Consider the following 21,388-nt stretch of genomic DNA (forward strand, 5'->3'; position numbering starts at 1 on the left):
TAACAACATGGATTATAGGAATAATAGCGGCGAGAAGCGCTCCTGTTCTTTTAGGCGCATGCTGAGCTGTGAATGGGTTAACACGCGTTTCGCTTTAGCCGTGGCCTTGGTTACAGAGCTCTTGATGCGCCTTTGATGCAATCCGTGGCCCGTTTTATCCGACACGCCTGCCTTACAGCAGACGAGGTCCGGATTAATTTGCAAGTGTTACTCTGTTACAAATCTCTTTAGCTGTAGAATAATTGAGAATAAAGGGGAGAGGGGGGAGCGCTCTGGAGGCGTAATTAGACGCAGACACAGCAGTTCACTACGCCGTACCCTAATTGCCATACAAACCTTTGCAATGTTTGTTTTGCCGGCTCGGCAGCTTAGCCGCGATACAGACTGTATGTTTTGCCTGAATAAGATGGGGGGGCATGGAGTTGGGGAGCCGGAGTTACGCAGAGGTGAGAAGTTGTCAGCGAGGGATCCGGAGCTCGCTCTGCGTCATACGAAGATACTGGACAGAATTATCTATCTGTTCGCTCGCGGCCATGATTTCCCATCTCTAGCCTCAAAGGCACTAAACAAATTCTATTACGTTACCAGTTAATGAACAGCCGTCTCATCTCCGCAATGTATGTGCAGAGCGGATCCTTACTAGAATATAATTACCAGGATTAAATCTGCTCTGAATGAAATAATCTTTAGGAATGCAGGCTAATAGATGTCCTCACTTTTGAATATTATGAATCATACAAGAATCGTTAAATTCTTAATATACATTTAAAGCCACGCTGCCGCTTTTCCCAAATCTTACATTTTACAGTTCATTACTCTAAATAAACAGATATATAATAGATATATCCATAACATTATGACCGCCTGCCTAATATTGTGTAGGTCCCCCTTTTGACCCGTCAAGGCATGGACTCCACTAGACCTCTGAAGCTGTGCTGTGGTATCAGGCACCGATGTTAGCAGCAGATCCTGTCAGTCCTGTAAATTGCATGGTGCGGCCCCCGTGGATGCATCCGGGTGCCGCGTGTTCTCCAGGTAAGCGACTCACCCGGCCATCCACGTGATGTAAAAGAAAACGGGACTCATCAGACCGGCCGCCTTCTCCCATCGCTCCGTGGTCCGGTTCTTCTGCTCGCGTGCCCATTATAGGCGCTTTCGGCAGTGGACAGGGGTCAGCATGGGCTCCCTGACTGGTCATACGCAGCAAACTGCGATGCTCTGTGTGTTCTGACTCCTTTCTATCAGAATCAGCAGTCGCTTTTTCAGCAATTTGAGCTCCAGCAGCTCGTATGTTTGATTTGACCACACGGTCCAGACATCGCCCCCCACGGGCATCAATAAGCCTCGGCTCCCCATGACCCTGTCACCAGGTCACCGCTTTTCCTTTCTTGGACCCCCGCAGAGCGTGAACACTCCACAAGAGATGCTCTGACCGAGTCGTCTTGCCTTCACGATTTGGCTCGTGTCAAAGTCACTCAGATCAAAAATTTAAAGTTATTATAATCTAGTATATCGGAGAAGCTGTTCTAGCTTCCTGTTCCAGGATCTGCATGATTGTTCCTCCCTGTTCAGTTATCTCTGTCCCGGTAAGTTGCTGATTATTGCGCATTGGTTTCAGGCACCGAATGTAGATAGTTTATATAGCTGAAGGGGAAAAAGGGGGATTTGGTAACTCCGATCCGAGCAGCGTCTTGTGTCTGAGTGTTTGGTAAAAGACAGTAATGTAATTCATTCATGGCTGGGAACCGCCACAACAGCTGCACGCTGCAATATAATAGGCGAGATGATTATATCTGCCGATGGGACTTTTTGTCTGAGCTTCTATTGTATGGCGGGATCCGCACCTTACAAAGAAATGCCATTTAAGCAAAGGCTGTTTGTTCTAAACACTCTAAACGCTGAGATTATGCTGCGCGGGAATTGTCGGAGGGAGACGCCGGTACGGTTGACTACACGGGGCTCTATTGTCATCATTCCGAGTTGATGAGAATCTGTGCATCATCTTCTGCTGTTGGTCTACACCTCTCAACAATCCAAGTCGGGTATATTAAGAACAACTTCACGTTCATTTGCTAATGATTGCTTGGGTGGGAAGAGGACTCTTCTTTCTCATTCTTTCCCCGCACTGATCTTACCCTGCTTCGTGGTCTAATCGGAAATAATGTCACACATACTCGGTTCGGTTCTTCACTAAAACTAGATTAGTATGTACTTGCACTCAGGCTCCAGAACTGGGATCACGGTGCTTTTACCCTGGTGGCTGGGTTCATTATTGACACTTGAAGTGTCTTTTCCACCGCAGCAGGATCGAAAATGGCAGCAGAGTTGGGTGCCGACACTGAGATGATGAGCCGAAGACCCATTGTCTCGACCCAATAGAAAACTCATGAAACGGGGCATTTTGCCAGTGGAAGCCAAGCTGACCTCACAGTCACTGTCAGCAGGGGGCTCTGTGCTCTCACTGTCAGCGGGGGGCTCTGTGCTCTTATTGTCAGTGGGCGGCCCTGTGCTGTCCAAGATATGGGGGGGTGCAGTCTACACTTCTATTGGATTACCCACCTCTACATAAGGATACCCTTTACTTGCTACATTCTATATGTAGCTACACACGTATCGATAGTCTAAAGTGTGGTTGTTCAACTGGGTAGCCAGGAGTGAAAATCCATATGTTCATATTTTACAGCAACATTATTGGCGTTGGCCCTTGAGCCAGTCCATTAGCCCAGTATGTGCCCCTCTGTGTTGGGACAACAACGGTAGATTCTTCCATCAGTTACCCAAACCGCAAGCAATAAGACATGGGTTATCAGTCGTCTGAAGGAAGCTGGAGAAATAAAAATTGCCATCATTCCCCGGAAAAATTTCTTCTGAAATGACAGCAATCCAAGTATAATATGCAAACTGGTCTTTATGCGTACCCAAAGTTCTCAAAAGGTTCTACAACAAACCAATAACAGCAACATTTTGAAGCTGTTCTTTTATTCCTTGGGTGTCTTTAAATGCATGGATTTCAGTGCAGGGTCAGACAAGGTAGTATGAAATGCTAGCGGCAGGGAAAGCCTTGGAGATCGATGTGTTTTCTTCTGCTGGGAGAGTAGATGCAAACCCCGCTCCGTGCTGCAGTCACACAGCCGCTGGTTTCTGCGCTGAGCTTGGCTCGTCAGATATGTAACCTGCTTTCTCAGGCGTTACAGCCCTGTTTTATGTTTGTTGGCCAGCTGGGTCCTCTTGTGGTCCACATGCATCAGTTGGACCCCAGGTCCCTGAGCATTGAAACGCTTTGGTTTTTTTTGCACCAGAGGAGCGCTGACCTCATCAGACAATCTCTTCATCACGCTCCCTCCTCCCTATTCCTTTCTTCTTCTTCTTCTTCTGTATCGATTCGTCCTCACTTTGTTCTTCGCCACAAGCTAATACATGCACATTTCAGAACGTGAAGTGTTTGTGCAACCACTTTATTACAAAGCCCATGTGCCCTTGAAAATTAAAAGCTGCCGTTTTGATCATTCCCGATAAACAGCCTTTTCTGCCTCTTGAGGGGTAAAATGTGGGAATGAGGAAATGTATATTAGTGGCTCTGGCTGGGTAAAGGGAATCTATAATTGTTCCCTAATCCTAAAACTCACACTTTTATACACTAAATTCTTTGTAACTGTGGTTAGAGATATAAGTAAGCAATATATTTGTATTCAAAACGAATTAATTTCAGGAATATGTCACGTGCTCCTGATCTTTGTGATTATTTCTCCCCATTAAGTTCTCTCTCTTTTTTAAGTGGCTGATTGCCGTTGAATGGGTAAAGCAGCCCTGATAAGGGCGGGAGCCGCGAGACTGGAGGGAACTACAGGAACCGGAGGCTACATTTGTAAAGCTAAAGGTACTAGATCACCCTATTTTGGCCCATCATTCATCCTTCAGAGGTTCCTCCGCAGAGATCTCGCGTGCAATAAGGCACCGTGGTGCGCATGAATCTCAGACTGGGTTGCAGGTAACAATATGGATGTCCTCCAACTTCTACCCTACCCAGATGGATTCTAAAAGAACCTGGGTTGCCAGCCGGCTGTGACGCTTTTGAAAATGGAACCTTCAGGATAAAACACTCCCTTGTTTAGAATTCTTATCTCCAGAACAATGACATTACATTGAATAGCAAACAAACAAAAGCTATAAGAGTTTGAATGGATTTAGGCGTGTCTTTCAAATCACTAAATTATAAATATCAGTGAATACCCCAGAGCTGATTTGTATTCTGTTCCTTTCTCCAGTGACATCAGACGTTCCGAGCTTTCTTCTCGCTACGCTTTGTGCTCCGGAACAGCGTGTTAACAAACAGTGACATTTCTGGCTTCATTTTTGAGGGTCAAGTGGGTGTTTTCTGATTTGTAAAAAAAACAAAGCTATTGATGGCTGATTAATCAGCAGAGTCCTTTACGTGACATCCGTCTGGTACACCGCGTACGCAACACGTTAGTCGTGTGTTCTGCAACACCCACAACCTCTGGTCTTACGAGGGCTCCATGAGCTGCAAACATCTGCTCCTCATCTGTTCTCCGATAATCCTTCTAAACTTTTATTTTTGTCAAGCTGGTCTCCCTCGCTTCGTCCTTTGACGTGGATGAAATGCACAGTATTACGCGCATGCTTCATGGATCATTCGATGGGCACGGCCATCGCTGCCAATAAAACAGTTTACGAACAAGGGGAAGTAAAATAAATGATGAGTTCCATCAGAAAACCAGTAGAGACCATGCGTGCGCATTCTAGACGGCCTTACTCAAGCGTGCAAATTCCATTTTCTGTTGATTGCTTGGCATTATAAGAGCCAGTCTTTATCTCCTTTACAGTCTTTCTCATTCAGTAACCGGGTTTTACGGAGTACCATTCATAATTTTTTACGTATTTTGTCATGTTGCACAAAAGCAGGCGCTGATAGGTTGTTTCTATAGATATTGAAAAAAGCTTCCCAAACAAACTTAAATAAAGTGTATATTTCTATTCGCTCAGCATACTGGAGCATGCAATTAATGTTTTGTCTAAGTGGAACGGCATCTTTAAGCCACACTGCTTCGTTTCCCATCCCTTCGACTCGTCGAGAGCAGTACTTTCAGACTTAACACAGCACAAGAACAACTCGAGTAATGAATGTGGGCCAGAGGGATATTACATTTCATTCTCGCACGTAGCCGCGAATGAGGCTAGCAAAAGCTGCAAAGCGTATAGGCAAGAGCTCTCTATTATGCTAATTCGGTTACTCAATAACATTTTATATGTGCAATTTGTGACGATTCCCTGCAGACTGTCCTTTGCAGTAAATTTTAAGTTTTTTTCCTTTTTTTTTTTCTTTCTTCGTTTCTTTAATTTAGCGAGTGTAGCGTATGAATGAAGATATATAGCGCTTCTGTAATGGTTAGTCTAACGCATCTGGTGCTTTGCACCCCCGCCAATAAAGTCACTTCTTTCCTTGCGCACTTTGTATCGTTTAATATTAATCGTGATGCCGTGCGATCAAATTCTTGTTCTAGGTTTTTATTATATCGGCTAAAATGCTATTTTGTTGGGGGGGTTTACTGCAGCCTAAATGGGGGAGGGGGGCATTAACAAAATAAATATATATTTTGGGTGGTTGTTTTGCATAAACGTATTAAGTTGGTGTCGTGCGTGACTTTCCAGGTGAGTAATGGAGTATAACAAATTAGTCTCTGTGTTCTGCCAATTTAACACACTGGGGGACGACCTGTTGGCAGGTACTTTGAGTAACGTGACTGTGGACTTGTTTTTTTTCCTAAACAAAATAAAGTCCTGAACAACATGTCTGTAGATTTCCATGGTGCCTTTTTTGTTGCTGTCAAAATAAAACCAGGGGATGTCCAAAAAGTGAGGTTCAAAGTCATGGGACTGTGCTGAAAGTTTACAAATGGCGCGGTGGGGAGATCTCTAAGCAGCCCTGTTTTGCTGATGCTGCATCTTCATACATTGTTCATAAATACTAGTTTTCCTTTTTTTCTTTTGTGTTTCAGGCGAGGTACAAGCAAAGTCTAGATCCAACAGTGGACGAGGTGAAGAAGCTGTGCACGTCCTTGAGACGCAACGCAAAAGAAGAGCGAGTTTTGTTCCATTATAATGGGCATGGTGTTCCACGTCCCACAGTCAACGGCGAGATCTGGGTCTTCAACAAGGTATGTAATGAAGCCCACCCAACGGAGCATCCTACTGACTACTTGTTGGGGTGGTAACCGAGTTAACAGGGTCTCTGGCATTCTTTGCAGGGAAAATGTCGGTGGATTAGTCTATGAAGGCACTTCACGTACTGGAAAATGAGGCTCCATAGATGACATCGTTTTTACTATCGTTTAGGCTATAAATGTTCATCTAAAACATTTACTAATACTAAAGTAAAATAACCCTCAACCTATACAGTCATAGCATGACCAACCTTTTATTGTGTAGATATGGAACCAACAAGTGGGAAGGATGCACCGATCCTAATGTCTTAGTGTCGCCTTCTTTCTGTGTGTTAAGTATGATGTCATGGGCAGCTCCACTCACTAGACATTGGTGGCAGAATGATGTCACCGGGCCCCACCCCATGGAGCACTACATCACATCCGTTTAAACGGGACATTAACTGGGACTGCAAGCGGCGTTCTGTGCCCCGGACAATGAATGTATATCACACAAACGCGCGGCGTACATACCAACAGCTAGCGATGTGTCGCTTTATGAGGGATGCTTTTTCAAAAGACATATCCCCGTCCGCTAAGCCGTGGAACGCGCTGAGTGATTACTGATCGTGGCTTCTCCATCTGTAGCATCTGTGGAGTCATTAATAATGAAGGGTTTCCAGCCAGGCGTGCAGCGAGGGTTTTTGGCAGAGCTTTTACCTGCGAGCGGGAGCTGCGGGCAGCGAACCACTTCAGCGCGTTACATTAACGAGCACAGAGAACACCTGCCTTAATCACTCCGCTTAATCAGTATTTCCTTAAGTCGCCAGCGTTCCTTGAATGACACAAATGCATACGTTTAACCCTCTGTTACCTGGAACCACCTTTTCCGTTATTTTAGCATGTTTTCGGATGGCGGGTATTTAACATACGGTGAGGACCAACGCCTCGTTTTAATCACGCGGTTCCAGGAGGGCTTTGGCTTTGATCCCAATTTAATGGCAAAAGGATAAGATGTTCTCAGCGTCTTATTGCCAGATTTATTTATGTCGTGTTTTGTGAAGTGTGGGACCTGGAAATCACTAAACAGAGAAACTTTGTGTCGCCTTTTTTTCCGGCCAATGTGAATACGTAGAAATCGCACCCGGATTTAGGCTAATCCTCAGATTAAGAAGAGCAAAAACCATACTTATTTATTTTTTTTGCCCGTTTGCTGGCGATTACATCTAGGCGAGATTTGCTGCCGCGTATGTTCCTTAACCCAATATAAAGAATGCAATTTGTCTGAAAGTTTGTTCCTCTGTTTGCTTTTCCCGGCCCGAGAAAATCCTACTTTATCCAGCCTCGGCCCCCGAGCTGCGATCTCTCACGGTCTCCCCGCTCTCTGATTTCCCGGGTGGGTTTGCAGCATCGCCGCATGGATTGCAGTAAATACTGGCGCCGCTTTCCCGCAAGGGGCCGGTTATTATACCCCAGCCCACAGCCTACTGGCACCGGTAATCGCGGTATTTGGGTGATTGTTATCTGTACCACGGTCTTACAGGACGTGCCGATGGGCGACTGATTGGTTGGAACGTATTTAGAATGCTGGAGAAGAACTGCTTGGCACCGAGTATGACGTCCTAAGGATACGTAGTCTATTGTTTTTACCTGCGGTTAGTTCGGCCCCCGCTTTGAAATGAAATTGTGCCGTGTTAATGTAGTCGGGTCTTGCAGATAGCATTGGATGGTTTTTTTTTTTTCTTACCGCTAATTGTTCACAAACCTCCAACAATTCAAAGATTCAAACTATTTCCTTAGGCACCGCAAGACATTTATGTGACTTTGTGACTTATTGATAACCATTAATGTAAAGGAGAAAGGCTTTTAGAGAAGGACGAATGTATTTTATTTACATAATTTAATTTATAACACGTTTTCTGCTGTTTTTATACACATCGTCATTCAGGCTGTAGAATATTGTGATACTAATAGCCGGCAAACGTTCCGAAGGAATGAGAGAGATTTGGGACTGTCCCTCCAAAAAAGGGATATGTGGTTGGTATAAAATAGCATCTGATGGCATGTAACAGCGATCCAGCTGTACCTTATCTGCCTTGTCTTATGTCCTGGATAGCATTATAACAATCCCAGGCACGTTTAGAGATCTAGAGATTTCGTATGAGACACGAGCGCTCCGTTTGTTAGTAGCGCCCCGGAGACATTTTATTTTTACATGAGAAGTGCAAGTTGGAGCCGATAACGTGTGTGTGATCCGGCCTCTAACTATATCCATCTGAAAGCTTCTTAGCAAAAGGTGATCACTTTTAAATGTGTGATGCTTGTGTCGTTCTCACACATGGAAAAGGGAGGAATAATTAACCAGGTAGAGGTTGGAGAAATCCTTGAGGCTTATATTAAGATAGAAATATTACCTCTGATTATGACATTTTAATAATAGTATGCGGCCACGGAATCCCTCTGCCCCTCTTTCCTCTCCTGATGCCCCTCTTCTCTGGGACCTCAGAATGTTTGTTGGGTATGAGGGGATCGCAGGGTTCTACTGGCCCAAAAGTAACAATAACGTGTATAGAAACAGCAAGAAATCTAAAGTTTAAAAATTAACCTACGTAAACAAAATGCATTCTCTAAAGTTACGCGCTCGGTTACATAAGTAGCTATCACCAGTTCTTGATAAGAAGTCATAGAAGACATGAGAGATCTCTTTAAAGGGTAAAAGGCCGAGTTTCAGTGAGCTGCCTGTTTGGCCGGACAAGCTCCTAATTTATACTCTCTTGTATTTTAGAATTACACCCAGTATATCCCCCTCTCGATATACGACCTGCAGACCTGGATGGGAAGCCCGTCCATCTTCGTGTACGACTGCTCCAACGCTGGGCTCATCGTCAAGTCCTTCAAGCAGTTTGCCCTACAGAGAGAACAGGAGCTGGAGGTAAGAGAACGGGCTGTTTGGGGAGACACTGGGGGGGGGGGGAAGAGCCATTGTACCCAATACAGAACTGTCTGATATCTCAAACATGCCCTGGAAGGTATCCAATGTAAAATGGGCTTTAGTTTCCAGAATCTGTGTGACTTCAGTAAACCTCAAGCAACTCCTTATGGGGGTGACATTTTCAGGAGAAGGTTTGATGTTCCTTTGTGAGGTTATCATCCTTCTAAGGGCCGTTCCACCTAAAAGATGATTTTACACCAGAGTGTGTTAGAATAACATTATGTCACTTTTGTGAATTAAAGCACAATGATGTGTCTAGAATATTTGTATCGGTTCTTGGAAACCTCAGAAGTACATGTTCTAAGCATTTAACACTGGAGGCCGGAACGATCTATAATGGAGTGTTCCGCTTTCTAGGACTCAAAGCTTTTAAGTACTCATGGAGAGGAAAAATATTTTATTCCTGATCAGCCCTTTTTTAAGAGTTTGTAATCCATTAGTGGACAGTCACGTAATGATCTCGTATCCTGGAGTCGTGACATTCATTCATGCACTCTTTCTGTGAATGAGGAGGCTGCTCCGAGTGGCTAAGCGGAGGCTGGTAATAATTAAAAGGAGAGGCCGATCATAATGGTGAATTATAAGATGGGAAAAGGATCATCGTGGTGCTGGTCTGCTTTACAGAGAGTATGTTAAGAGCATTTCAGTGCAGGTAATGGGCACATTCATTCTCACACTCCACTTAAGAGAAGAGGCCATGTGAGCGGATACACATTAGAAGCGAGGACGTGGGTAGTAAAGGGAGTATAAGGGGAGAAAGAAGAAGGTCTGGGGACTCATCAAGAGCTGCAGGTGAGAGAAAATCATTTAATTTATGCGAGAAAGATGTCCCAAATAAGTTTCTTGTGCAGAATTTAAACCGTTTTTTGGATGAAAGGATCTCTGTGTGCTCCATCTTCCCTGCCATGGACCAGAACTCCATCCGTCCGTCCGTCCTTCCCCACCCCCTCCGCTGTTGTATCTTCTTGGAATGTAACCATAAATATGTATTGAGCAGCAAGCATTTTGCTGGGCGATTCCTAATTATGAGCTCTGAGACTATAGAGGACGGCTCATTTATTTCTTAGCTGCTACGAACAGCATTTCCAAAGACCCAAATTGCATTCTGCTCAGCAATAATTGGCACCGAAAACATCCAAATGATTATAATCTTGCTCAGTTTCAAAACAAACATCTAATTTCAGAAGAGGATATTAATAAGGTCAGGAGAAAGGCAGCCACAAAGTAATTCTTGGTGCAAGAACCTGAGGAATCTCGCAGGGAGTAGTAGAGACTGGCGTAGCTGCCCCTGCAGTCTGAAACTGCATTTCACACCTACCCCTTCCATCTGTACGGTGATCAGAAAGCCTGCGGGTGTCGGTCTGTATGTCCCTTTAAACTCAGCCAGCCACGTACCAGGTGATCACGGTGGACTTTCTACTCCAATAAATGGAAGATCACATCCGATCTTCATAACCTATGAGTGGTTTATGGTTTCAGAGTAGGAGATGTGTGAGCGCGATGGAGTGCGTGCCAGGTGTTCTTAGTCTATTGCCCATTTACTCTGCGCTGTACACTGGTTTATTCCCCATATTCTCTAGTGGTTTTACTTGTTGAGGCCGTTAACTCCAACACGCATTGCCTTTTGCAGGTCGCAGCCATTAACCCCAGCCACCCACTGGCCCAGATGCCATTGCCACCCTCTATGAAGAACTGCATCCAGCTGGCTGCATGTGATACCACCGAGCTGCTGCCCATGAACCCCGACCTTCCAGCCGACCTCTTCACCTCTTGTCTTACCACCCCTATCAAGATTGCCCTACGATGGTGAGTACGGGCATCTCTCTTGCTCTGCACGTGGCCAAAAGGGTCAACATTGGACAGGGCCATACGGGACACTCTCGCAAAGCAAGATAGTGCGCAGATCACACCAAGTTAACACATTTAGGGCCACATTCATCAAATCGTCTGCATTCCCGCTTCATTTGTACACAGTTACAGATTATATCAACATCTGCAGATAAGAGGCTTTATCTTACCGCCCTGTTATTACCTATCGCAGGTCTTGGACCTAGTCTAACAAAACAGGTCATGTGATAAATAAAACCCTCAACCTATGGATGTATCGCCCAAACCCCCCACCTGCAAAATAATAGCCTTAATAACCCATTGTATGTTTCGCAACTTTAATGGGGTTATTTATGAGAAACAGTTTTACAAATAAGACATCTTTTTACCAGGATTCCATCAGGATCACTTTCTGTCCGTAATTCTTCTGCTTTCTGGAAATGACTGCGCAGAACAATACAGCGGATGACACTGCTTACAAAAAACCCTAAATCTTTCTGTTTTCACTCATGGCGTCCGCTTTAAATTTCGCGGTTCACCAGGAATAATAAATGTCACAAATCTTTAGCACGGCGAACGTATTCTTCGTCTGCGGTCATAAGAGCCTGGCGAGAGGGCTGTCAGTCATGCGTAATAATAACGCAGGTCTGTTTAAATCATACAGTGTTTAGTTCTGCGATGTGACAGCCGATCGAATTCATTGCATCATAACCGGGTTTATTATCCATGCTTCGGCATCATCGCCATCACAGTAAAGCGCTTCTCCTCTGACATTGATGCTCTCCGTTTGCATAACATCGTATCAGCATTTAGTGACCTCCATCTGGTCTCCATCCCCCCAAATCGCTTGCAGCACCCCTGCTGGTTTGCAGATCAATGCAATCGTTATACGGTTTCTGCAGACGCAGGGTACGGTAGGTGAGGATTCTGAAGCCTGGGCACTCGCTGGTCTCCTCAGAGTATTAATTGCCCTCCACTCTGTCCTGTTGCCCTTTACGCTAGAGCTTGTAAGGTTTTAATAAGGAAGAAAAAAAAATATCACAGGAGGTTTTTTTTTTTCCCTCCTGGAACTCAGAACATTGATTATTATCGTCGTGTGAAAGTCATGAGGCCGTACCCAGAAATCTCTGCCCGCTCTTGACTGCGTTGCAAACCTCTCGACGTGTATCTCTGCAGCGATTTAACCTGTTCAGAGCTTTGTCTTGGGCAACAGCTGTCTAAACGGCTGATAGTGATGAGACATTACGGCCTGTCACCGGTGGGCCAGACGTCCCTTGGTTAAGTAGGTTTTTCAGCTAACATATATAGGCTTTCTGGCAGTTAAGGGGTTACAGTGCAAAGGCTGAGTGGTAGAAACCTGTTAACCACTTCTTGACAAGTCCGACCCCTTCCCCTATGGGTTTTGTATCGACCCTTTGATGCAAAACCTAGCATTCAAAGAATAAATTCCTTCCGTCAAAACCCTGCTGTTTTCTTACAATTCCCAAACTTTGTATTAAACGCAGGATTTTTTTTTTCTCAACTATTTTAATACCCAGAAGAAAGCCCACATCTGATAAATTAACGTATCAGGTCTATGTGCTTTTAATAGGGGTGAATGGTAAAAAGCCTTGGTTACTGAAAGGGTTAACCGTTGGTCGGTCAGTCGGAAGGAGGATTTTACCGGAAGGGTTAACGGCGCCTCCTCTCCTCATTTGCGGCGCAGATGAAATCCATAGCGGGCCGCGTAACAGCCAGTCAGGTAGCGGTAACACGTAGCCCGTCCATCGTAATGGAGCTTGTGCCGCAGCCTTAATCAAACACCCATCAGCTCGAGTAAACATCTCTTCCTCACCTCGGGGGCTGATTTATATGGAAGCTCATGTGCATTATACTCAATAACTTCACTGCTTCGGGAAGTATTATTCAGACCTATGAAAAAGCTGCCAGGAATCCATTGATCAAAATCTCAGGGCGAGCGCGTCTCAGTGTGCGATAATGAAGCTCGGCTCGGAACCGGACCGTCTTCTCCCCGCTGCTGATTTACATAATGCGAAGATGTAATCGCTGGCGTTAATTACAGCCGACGGAGAAGAAGTGCTGTTTTTTTTTTGTTTTTTTTTTATTGTGCTAATAGAAGGTTGGAGCCCAAGCAGATCGAGAGAAAATGAGATAATATTTACATTGTACTCTGTGACCCCAACGCAGAGGATATCTGCAGCCGTTATGTGAATGAATCCTGTGCTGGGGTTATTGGTCTGAGAAAAGTCCTGCTTTTCATACAGTGTAGTCCAAGTGCTGGTTTTATGAAACAGAAGATACCAGGTCACCATGTTTGAGGCCATTACGTAGGCTTAGGTTGATGTCCCATGGTGTGCCTGCTTAGATAAAATGCAATGAGAGGCTCTGGTGACCTTTAACTTCGGCCCTTACCAGCTAATTCCTTTTTAAACCAGGTTTTCAACCGCCAAGACCCTGCTGAAAATCAACAGTTTGTTGGCTTAGGTAGCAGTCCGTCTTTTTATAGCAGGCGTGCAATCTATGTATGTATGTAGGGGCCAGCTGGGACTGGGGACTCCAAAGAAGATAGTCCTGAGAAATTAGTGAGCTGATGTTCACGCCATAAAATGTAACATGGAATCGGTTTTTCAATAGGACAACAAAACGTGACGTTAACAACAGGTCCAAATTGCTCGCGTTCCATTTGGGAGCAGATATACCCCTAGGGCTCCTTCTCTAACCCCCTACTTCCATCAAGCTCCACAGGCGGAGGGCACGGCTGGTTCATTATAAGTGCTTTTATTTGACACACAGAATTGGTCACTACTTTCCCAAACCGATATCACACGCTTGTAGAGGATAGAATTACATGTGACACCCATACAAAGATGTTCTCGTATACCGCAAACTATCTTGGTAATTGCCAAATCCAGGACCCTCTTGCTTTGAGACGGGGTCTTGCTTGGTTTAAAGCCTTGGCAGTTAAAGTTTAGAGAATATGTCCAGAACCATCAGACCCAATCACACTTGTGACCAGACGTGAAAAGCGGGTATTAGCGTTTTGAACGGGGAGGTTATTTATTGTACGTTTGTGTATCTTTGGGTTCTCGCTGTTCTCTCTGTCAGTCTCTGATATACTGACTGTTTCTCCTCATCCTGCAGGTTTTGCATGCAGAAAAGCGTGCGGTTGGTCCCCGGCGTCACTCTGGATCTTATAGAGAAGTAAGTAGTTTGATCAGAACATGTTTTCCTTGATGTGTGTCTTTCATCCATGTCCTCTCTTCATAAAACCATCAAACTCTCATACTGTGTCCTTCACTCTGCTGCATCTTCAGCTCCGGTACCTTCTCTGGTCATACAGGGTTCTCCTCTTGATGAGTGATGTCCCACAGGTAGTGTCATGCTGATGAATGTCTTCAGGAGAAGTTACTGGTGCTTTTCAGTTGCCTTCCTTACAGTCTTCTACACTCTCCATGCTCTCGCCTTTCCCAACTAATCAATGAATTTAAATATAATGCAATGGTCAGCCTCCTATATGGGCTATGATGAACTCCGCAGCTCTGTATAATGCCACCCAGCTCTTCTGCAGGGTCTTGCAGCTTTTAGTTGCTGATTCGAAGGGGGTTGTGGATGACTTCAGCTTACTTTACTTATCCTGCTTCAAACCACGGGCAGAACACAATGGCTAATTGTAGCCACCAGCGGCATTGTGTGTGTCTGAGTTCAGCGGTACTCAAGCGGCTGTTACAAAATGTGATGCCTAAACATGGGTGTCTTTTTAACCTCCGTACATCTTCTCCTGGCGTAGGTTCCAGAGGATCCCCTCGCTGCCCAAAGCATAAAGACAACCAGGAGAAGATAATTGGATTTAGAGACACAGGCGGTTCAGATTAATTAGCAACATTCGTGTACTTATTCACGTGAACCGCAAGTAATTATTCAGCCTCTGATGCAAGGCAGCCATTATAAACACATTAACCCCTGAACCATGGACGCCCGCTTGGGGGGTTGCATCATGTCCGTATCGAAAGTTAACCCCTTAACTCTATTATATAAATTTATAGAGCGCTAGCAGATTCCATAGCGATATTATATTGGAAACATAGGAAACAAAGGCATATCAGCCCCATTAGGCTCCATCTAGTCGCCGTCCATCAGTCCTCGGTCCTTTTATAGACTGGACTGTAAGAAATAGGATGACCGCTCGCTGTTCCATTTTTGTTGCCATCTCCCACACCTTCCTGTTTGGGAGTTTAGTCCAGGTCGCGGGGCTCTAGGGCTTAGCTAAGAGATCCGATTACCCAGAAGAACAAGCTGATCCATCGCTGTTACCGGTGTAAAAAAAGTTTCAATAGGAATTGGATGTCGGGTGTTTCAGATCAAAGTGCTTATATATTATTATATTATATATATATATAATGCTTGGTCCATGCACTCCAGACAATGGGTAAACACCCCGGTGCAATAAGAGCAGGATAATACTGGAATTCAGGGATCTCCGACGGACGCAAAAAATGTCGGGGGTACAGGAATGGTTATCTTAGCTGAGAAAGTGCTTATTAACAAGAATTCGCTGCAGAATGCTTGGTACTCGCGTTAAGTGGGATACGGCACTGAAGGAGGAATGCTGCTATTTCTCTCGTAATAGATTCCCTTTAAATCTCATTAGTAGCCGGGTGCCTGCGCGTTTAGAGCTCGGAGCCGCGGTTGTTCTCTTTAGGAATCGGATCATCCGCTCAGCCTCTTCATGCATTGTTCTGCTTTCTTGATTATTTGGGGAGTTCGGAAAGCGCTGGGCTCGGCACGGCCGCACGCGGAGCTGTTAAACTCCAATAATATAATTATGTGAATGAAGAAAAAATCTAAAAGAGTTGTCCGCTGCATAGAGAGTGGGGAGAGAAACCGAGAGAGAGAGAGAGGAGAGGGGGCTGACTGCAGATACACGGATAATGTAAATCACGTTAGAGGCTAATGTATTCTGTTCTATTACGCGGGGTGGAAATTATAGATCAGAATCCGTGTGAAAAGGAATGCGGCGTGTTTTGTGATATGGTAGAAGATGAAAGACTTGCTGAGATGAGCGTATAGACGTCTGTACGCTATACTGCCTGTATTCACGTGCGTCATACGTTAGGCTTCAGTAATTAGTATAATTAGTAATAAAATTATTGTTTTGGGGTTTTGAATATTCACTTTGTTAGTCTGACAAATACATCCCACAGTCCGTCCCTTAACACAGAGCTGAATGATTCTTCACCGTGCAGCAAAAGTTGAACCGTATTTTTGGGGATGATCAAAGAAATGTATTGACGGCTCCGTTACGGAAATGTTCCAAGGTTGCGCCCCGGGTTAAAATCGTTAGTGGTGTTCCAGAGCTGCGGTTAGGTTTGGATATCATGGCGTAAATCAGGCACACAAAACATTCGCTTAACGTTCTTGATCTATACATTTGCTTTTCATTCTGCCGTCGCCCTTTCTACGTTCACCCCGAAAATGGTATTTGCTTTCACCAGAGCTTTGATTTTTTTAAAACGCTTTGTGTCTATGTCCTTCACACCAAAGGATACTTAAGCTATGAAGCTTGTTGTATCCAATGTTCCCGTTTTCTGAATCAGACATCGAGGAAGATATATTCTCTATTGCGGTGCGGAGCTGTCTCGGGGACTGCAGGGATTCCAACGGTATCTTTAAAATGTAGCAATGAAGGAGTCCTCTTTTCAAATTAAAAATGTTCTTAATTGTTTGAAGACTCTACGTTCGCCGCGTCTGCTGAGGAAGAAGCCTTTAAGGAAGCCCCAAAGCCGACTCGCGAAGAACTCATTCATACGTCAGAATCAGAAATGCACCCAGGAGCCGCTGATTAGAGAGAGAAGCCGGTGTGACTGGTGGCTATTCTGCCTCATTAGAACAAAGCGATGCAAAGAAAGAAAATGTTTATTAATGAGAGGCAGTCGCATTTGATCATGTCCTCCAACACTCCCCCCTAAAAAAAATAAGGGCTCCTTTATTAATTTTGTGCCCGCCTGGCATTGCCCTCCGGAATAGGTATGAAAATGCTTTTAATCTCCATTCCTGGCAGGATAATAACTCTGTGATAACCTCCCGGTGGGCTCGAGTATTAAAAGAACAAGATGCAGGGTCAGTTTTTATGGACCCAGGAGGTCCTTCTTTAGACCTACGTGATAAGATACTTTTTTTATATATTCCTTGGATCTGCCTAAAACTCCTTAAAACCTATAGCTGCCCTTGACTTTACCCGCAACGATGGTGTTTTTCCCCGTTACTGTACAACCAATCCATAGATAATGACATGTAGTAGGAGTCGCACATCGCTTGCATCCTGGAGATTATTGATCTGAAATTGAAATATCTTAAAAGGATATTTCAAAGAACTTTGTGATGAATCGGAGCCCAGAAATTAAAGACCTCGGGGACCAAGCGTGGCTGTAGCGGTAGTTCAGTAGTTTTGTTAAATGATCTTTCCATAAAATACCTGTTCAACAACCTTTGCAGTGATCAGGAGCCTTAGGGAGAGGAGACGCGGGGATCGGGAGCCTTAGGGAGAGGAGACGCGAGGATCGGGAGCCTTAGGGAGAGGAGACGCGGGGATCGGGAGTCATAGGGAGAGGAGACGCGGTGATCGGGAGCCTTAGGGAGAGGAGACGCGGGGATCGGGAGCCTTAGGGAGAGGAGACGCGAGGATCGGGAGCCTTAGGGAGAGGAGACGCGGGGATCGGGAGTCATAGGGAGAGGAGACGCGGTGATCGGGAGCCTTAGGGAGAGGAGACGCGGGGATCGGGAGCCTTAGGGAGAGGAGACGCGAGGATCGGGAGCCTTAGGGAGAGGAGACGCGAGGATCGGGAGCCTTAGGGAGAGGAGACGCGGGGATCGGGAGTCATAGGGAGAGGAGACGCGGTGATCGGGAGCCTTAGGGAGAGGAGACGCGGGGATCGGGAGCCTTAGGGAGAGGAGACGCGAGGATCGGGAGCCTTAGGGAGAGGAGACGCGGGGATCGGGAGCCTCAGGGAGAGGAGACGCGGGGATCGGGAGCCTTAGGGAGAGGAGACGCGGGGATCGGGAGTCATAGGGAGAGGAGACGCGGTGATCGGGAGCCTTAGGGAGAGGAGACGCGAGGATCGGGAGCCTTAGGGAGAGGAGACGCGGGGATCGGGAGCCTCAGGGAGAGGAGACGCGGGGATCGGGAGCCTTAGGGAGAGGAGACGCGGGGATCGGGAGTCATAGGGAGAGGAGACGCGGTGATCGGGAGCCTTAGGGAGAGGAGACGCGGGGATCGGGAGCCTTAGGGAGAGGAGAAGCGAGGATCGGGAGTCTTAGGGAGAGGAGACGCGGGGATCGGGAGCCTCAGGGAGAGGAGACGCGGGGATCGGGAGTCTTAGGGAGAGGAGACGCGGGGATCGGGAGCCTCAGGGAGAGGAGACGCGGGGATCGGGAGCCTCAGGGAGAGGAGACGCGGGGATCGGGAGCCTCAGGGAGAGGAGACGCGGGGATCGGGAGCCTCAGGGAGAGGAGACGCAGGGATCGGGAGCCTTAGGGAGAGGAGATGCAGTGATCAGGAGCTTAAGGACGTCTCACTATGCATCATGAAGGGCCAACCCCAGTAAGCGTCTACAGCAAGGGAAGCTACGGCAGCCCTGCAAAATGCATAGATTATGAAGCGACAACTCCTGGAATTCATCTCGTACATTTAACTATGCATTACGCTGAGTCCGTATATATATACCGTATTGGCTCGGATATAGGCCGCCCCCGTATATAGGCCGCACCCTAAAAGTTTGGTGCTTTTTTAAAGAAAAAGTTTTTTTCTTTAAAAAAGCACCAAAAAAACATGCTGCCACTCTGCCCCCCCGAGATATGCTGTCACTGTCCTCCCTCCCCGAGATATGCTACCACTGTCGTCCCCCCCCCCGAGATATGCTGCCACTGTCCCCCCCCCCTAGATATGCTGCCACTGTCCTTCTCTGCCCCCCGACTTACCGGAGCTGACTCCCGGGTGTCTTGCGAGGCCGGCGGGGGACATCTACGCAATACGCGTATACAACTTCCGGTGCCGGATGTGCCAGAGGTAAAACGCATCGTGCGGTTAGACAACCGCACGATGCGCTTAGACAACCTCCCGTGCCGGCACCCCCCCCCCCGTGGGAAGTGCTGGCAGGGGAGGCTGTCTGAGCGTATCGGGGAGTAGGATGCAGGTCCCCTGCACCGCTGCGGGGGATCTGTATCCTTAACCCCGCTGCCTGCCCGGCGCCCGGGACTGCATGTCCCGGGCGTCGGGCGCTAGACCCCGAATATAGGCCGCACCCCCACTTTAAAGACTTAAAGTGGGGGAAAAAAGTGCGGCCTATATCCGAGCCAATACGGTATATATATATAGTGAGCTGTTGGAACTGCAACCCAAATTGGGATTGCAGCTTTGCTTGTGATTCATCTGCTTCGTCAGCCCTGCTCCATCACACGGGGAAATTATGAGCGGGATCATCGGCATTGGCCACAGCAGCAACAAGGTCGCCCTGATTAAAATCCTGGAGAGTGCGTCGGATGCTCAAAAATATTTATCTCCTACGGGTTGTTTTTTTTTCTTTCAGGAAATATTTTTCTGAGACTGAGTTGAAAAAGATTATTTCCAGAAATGCTCTTGATCGGTTTTCCCCGAACGGCGAGCCAGGGCTTGGCTTGTACTGCGTTGTTTGTGTTCCAACGTTCTTTTAGAATTGATACCAAAAAAGTTTTTATACACAAGATAAGGAATGATACTGAATGAGCTGCTTTATGTTATTCCTTGTAATTATCATATGTTAATGATATATCGTATATTTTTTACACTATATAAAATGACCGATTGTCATAAAATACAGTATTAGAAACTTTCCTTTTTCACAAGAGACTGCTACAGGCTACAGGATATGATGTCATATATATGCGCCCACATTTGCAACTGTTGAGGAGCCAAATACAGAATCAGGGAGCCAGGGGGGATATTTGCCTGTGGTTTTCATTCTGCCGGTTTGGGGGAGTAATGGCTGTTCTGGTAGTTTTTCTGGGATTATTCTTTTTTTTTTTCTTACCCCGTATAGCGGAACCCATGTGTCACCGTGGCAGAGACTGACGTTATTTGGGTACATTTGCTGAACATACCGACGATAAGAATATATAATAATCCAAGATACCAGGGTCTACGTACCCCCTCGGCCAATCCCCATGCGCTGTTCTCTGGAGATATGGCAAATGACACGCAGAATGTGTTCTGATATAAGATCCCTTTTTTTAGACACAAAGATCCATTCTGCGTGGGGTGAGTCACGGTTTGCACTCGCTAACACTTAGAGCGTCACGCGGCTTTTGTCTTTGCTATCTCCCCTTAGCAGGCTGCACTCCGCACGCATTATGTCAGAAGCTGCATTATTCCACCTGTCGATCAGGGCACACGGCTTCATTTCTGATTAAACACACAGGGCCGGGGGGGGGGGGGGGGCGAGGCTGGAACAGCCGGACCATCAGGCTCGCAGACTGCTGCATCAGCTCGAGATCCGTCATTTCCATGGCAGGCTGAATGATGGCGTTTTTTCTTTTCTTTGTTTATGATGTCATTTTTTAATTAATCCTTCGCAGCCGCTTGGTAGCAGAGAAAGAAGCTGGTGCGCCGGCGGCTTTTGCAGATGTGCAGATCCCTTCTCGGGGGTACAACATACTGGAAGCCCTTCCTTCTAAAATCTTCCCCCTTGCACCGTGATATGTCCGAGCGTTCTCTATTTCGCTAAACGTTATCTTTTCCGGACAATCTGCTATTTCACTTTTTTTGTTCCGTGCTGCTGAATAAATGTGTGTTAAACTACTCCTCGAAAAACCTCAAACGGAAGACCTTTAATCCACTTTAACCCTCTCAGGGCCGCAGGGGTTAATAGATATCTTGCAGTGTATGTATGTAGCTGTGAGTCATTACCCGTTGGCTCTTTGCTGCATTCATTCCCTGCAGAAGAATAACCGCCTGGGTAGTTGCGCAAGGTGGAAATCCCCCCTCATCTGAAACATCCCGTCTTTTCCCGACTTACGTGCCGGAAATATCAATTATGAGATCCCCGCTGCCTCCCGGCGCCGTGCGTTGGAGCTGCCACCGGGGGACTTGTAACTCACCATCTCCACTGTCTTTAAAAGAGGACCCGCGGTTTGTTCTCTAATTAGTGGGTCTGACAGGGAAATTACCCGAAGCTGCCTTTAGCCTCTCCATGTTGGGGAATCACAAATGGTAGGGTGTTCTCTTGGGCTGATGAGAGAGCCGGCGGAAGTGTCCCAGCAAACCGCATGGGGCGATGAGAGCGTCCCCCCATAACTCATGCTGGTCTCCCAATAATGGGTCATTTTATATGTTTGAAGCCATTTAAGTATCGCTGCTAAGGCTCTTGGTTCACTTTAT

General features: G+C 46.3%; 1 protein-coding gene across 1 annotated transcript in view; it reads left to right on the forward strand.

Moving 5' to 3' along the window:
• The window catches only part of LOC149277043 (regulatory-associated protein of mTOR-like), a 90,256-nt gene that overhangs the window by 53,298 nt on the left and 15,570 nt on the right, over positions 1 to 21,388 (forward strand). Inside the window, exons 4-7 of the mRNA XM_089503127.1 lie at positions 6,018 to 6,176; positions 8,947 to 9,093; positions 10,784 to 10,959; positions 14,122 to 14,181. Coding sequence (XP_089359253.1) covers positions 6,018 to 6,176; positions 8,947 to 9,093; positions 10,784 to 10,959; positions 14,122 to 14,181 — 542 coding nt within the window. The remainder of the gene's footprint in view (positions 1 to 6,017; positions 6,177 to 8,946; positions 9,094 to 10,783; positions 10,960 to 14,121; positions 14,182 to 21,388) is intronic.

This window comes from Sceloporus occidentalis, unplaced genomic scaffold, assembly GCF_023333645.1.
Source record: "Sceloporus occidentalis isolate IW3139 unplaced genomic scaffold, rSceOcc1.0.p SCAF_221, whole genome shotgun sequence".
Classification (NCBI taxonomy): domain Eukaryota; kingdom Metazoa; phylum Chordata; class Lepidosauria; order Squamata; family Phrynosomatidae; genus Sceloporus; species Sceloporus occidentalis.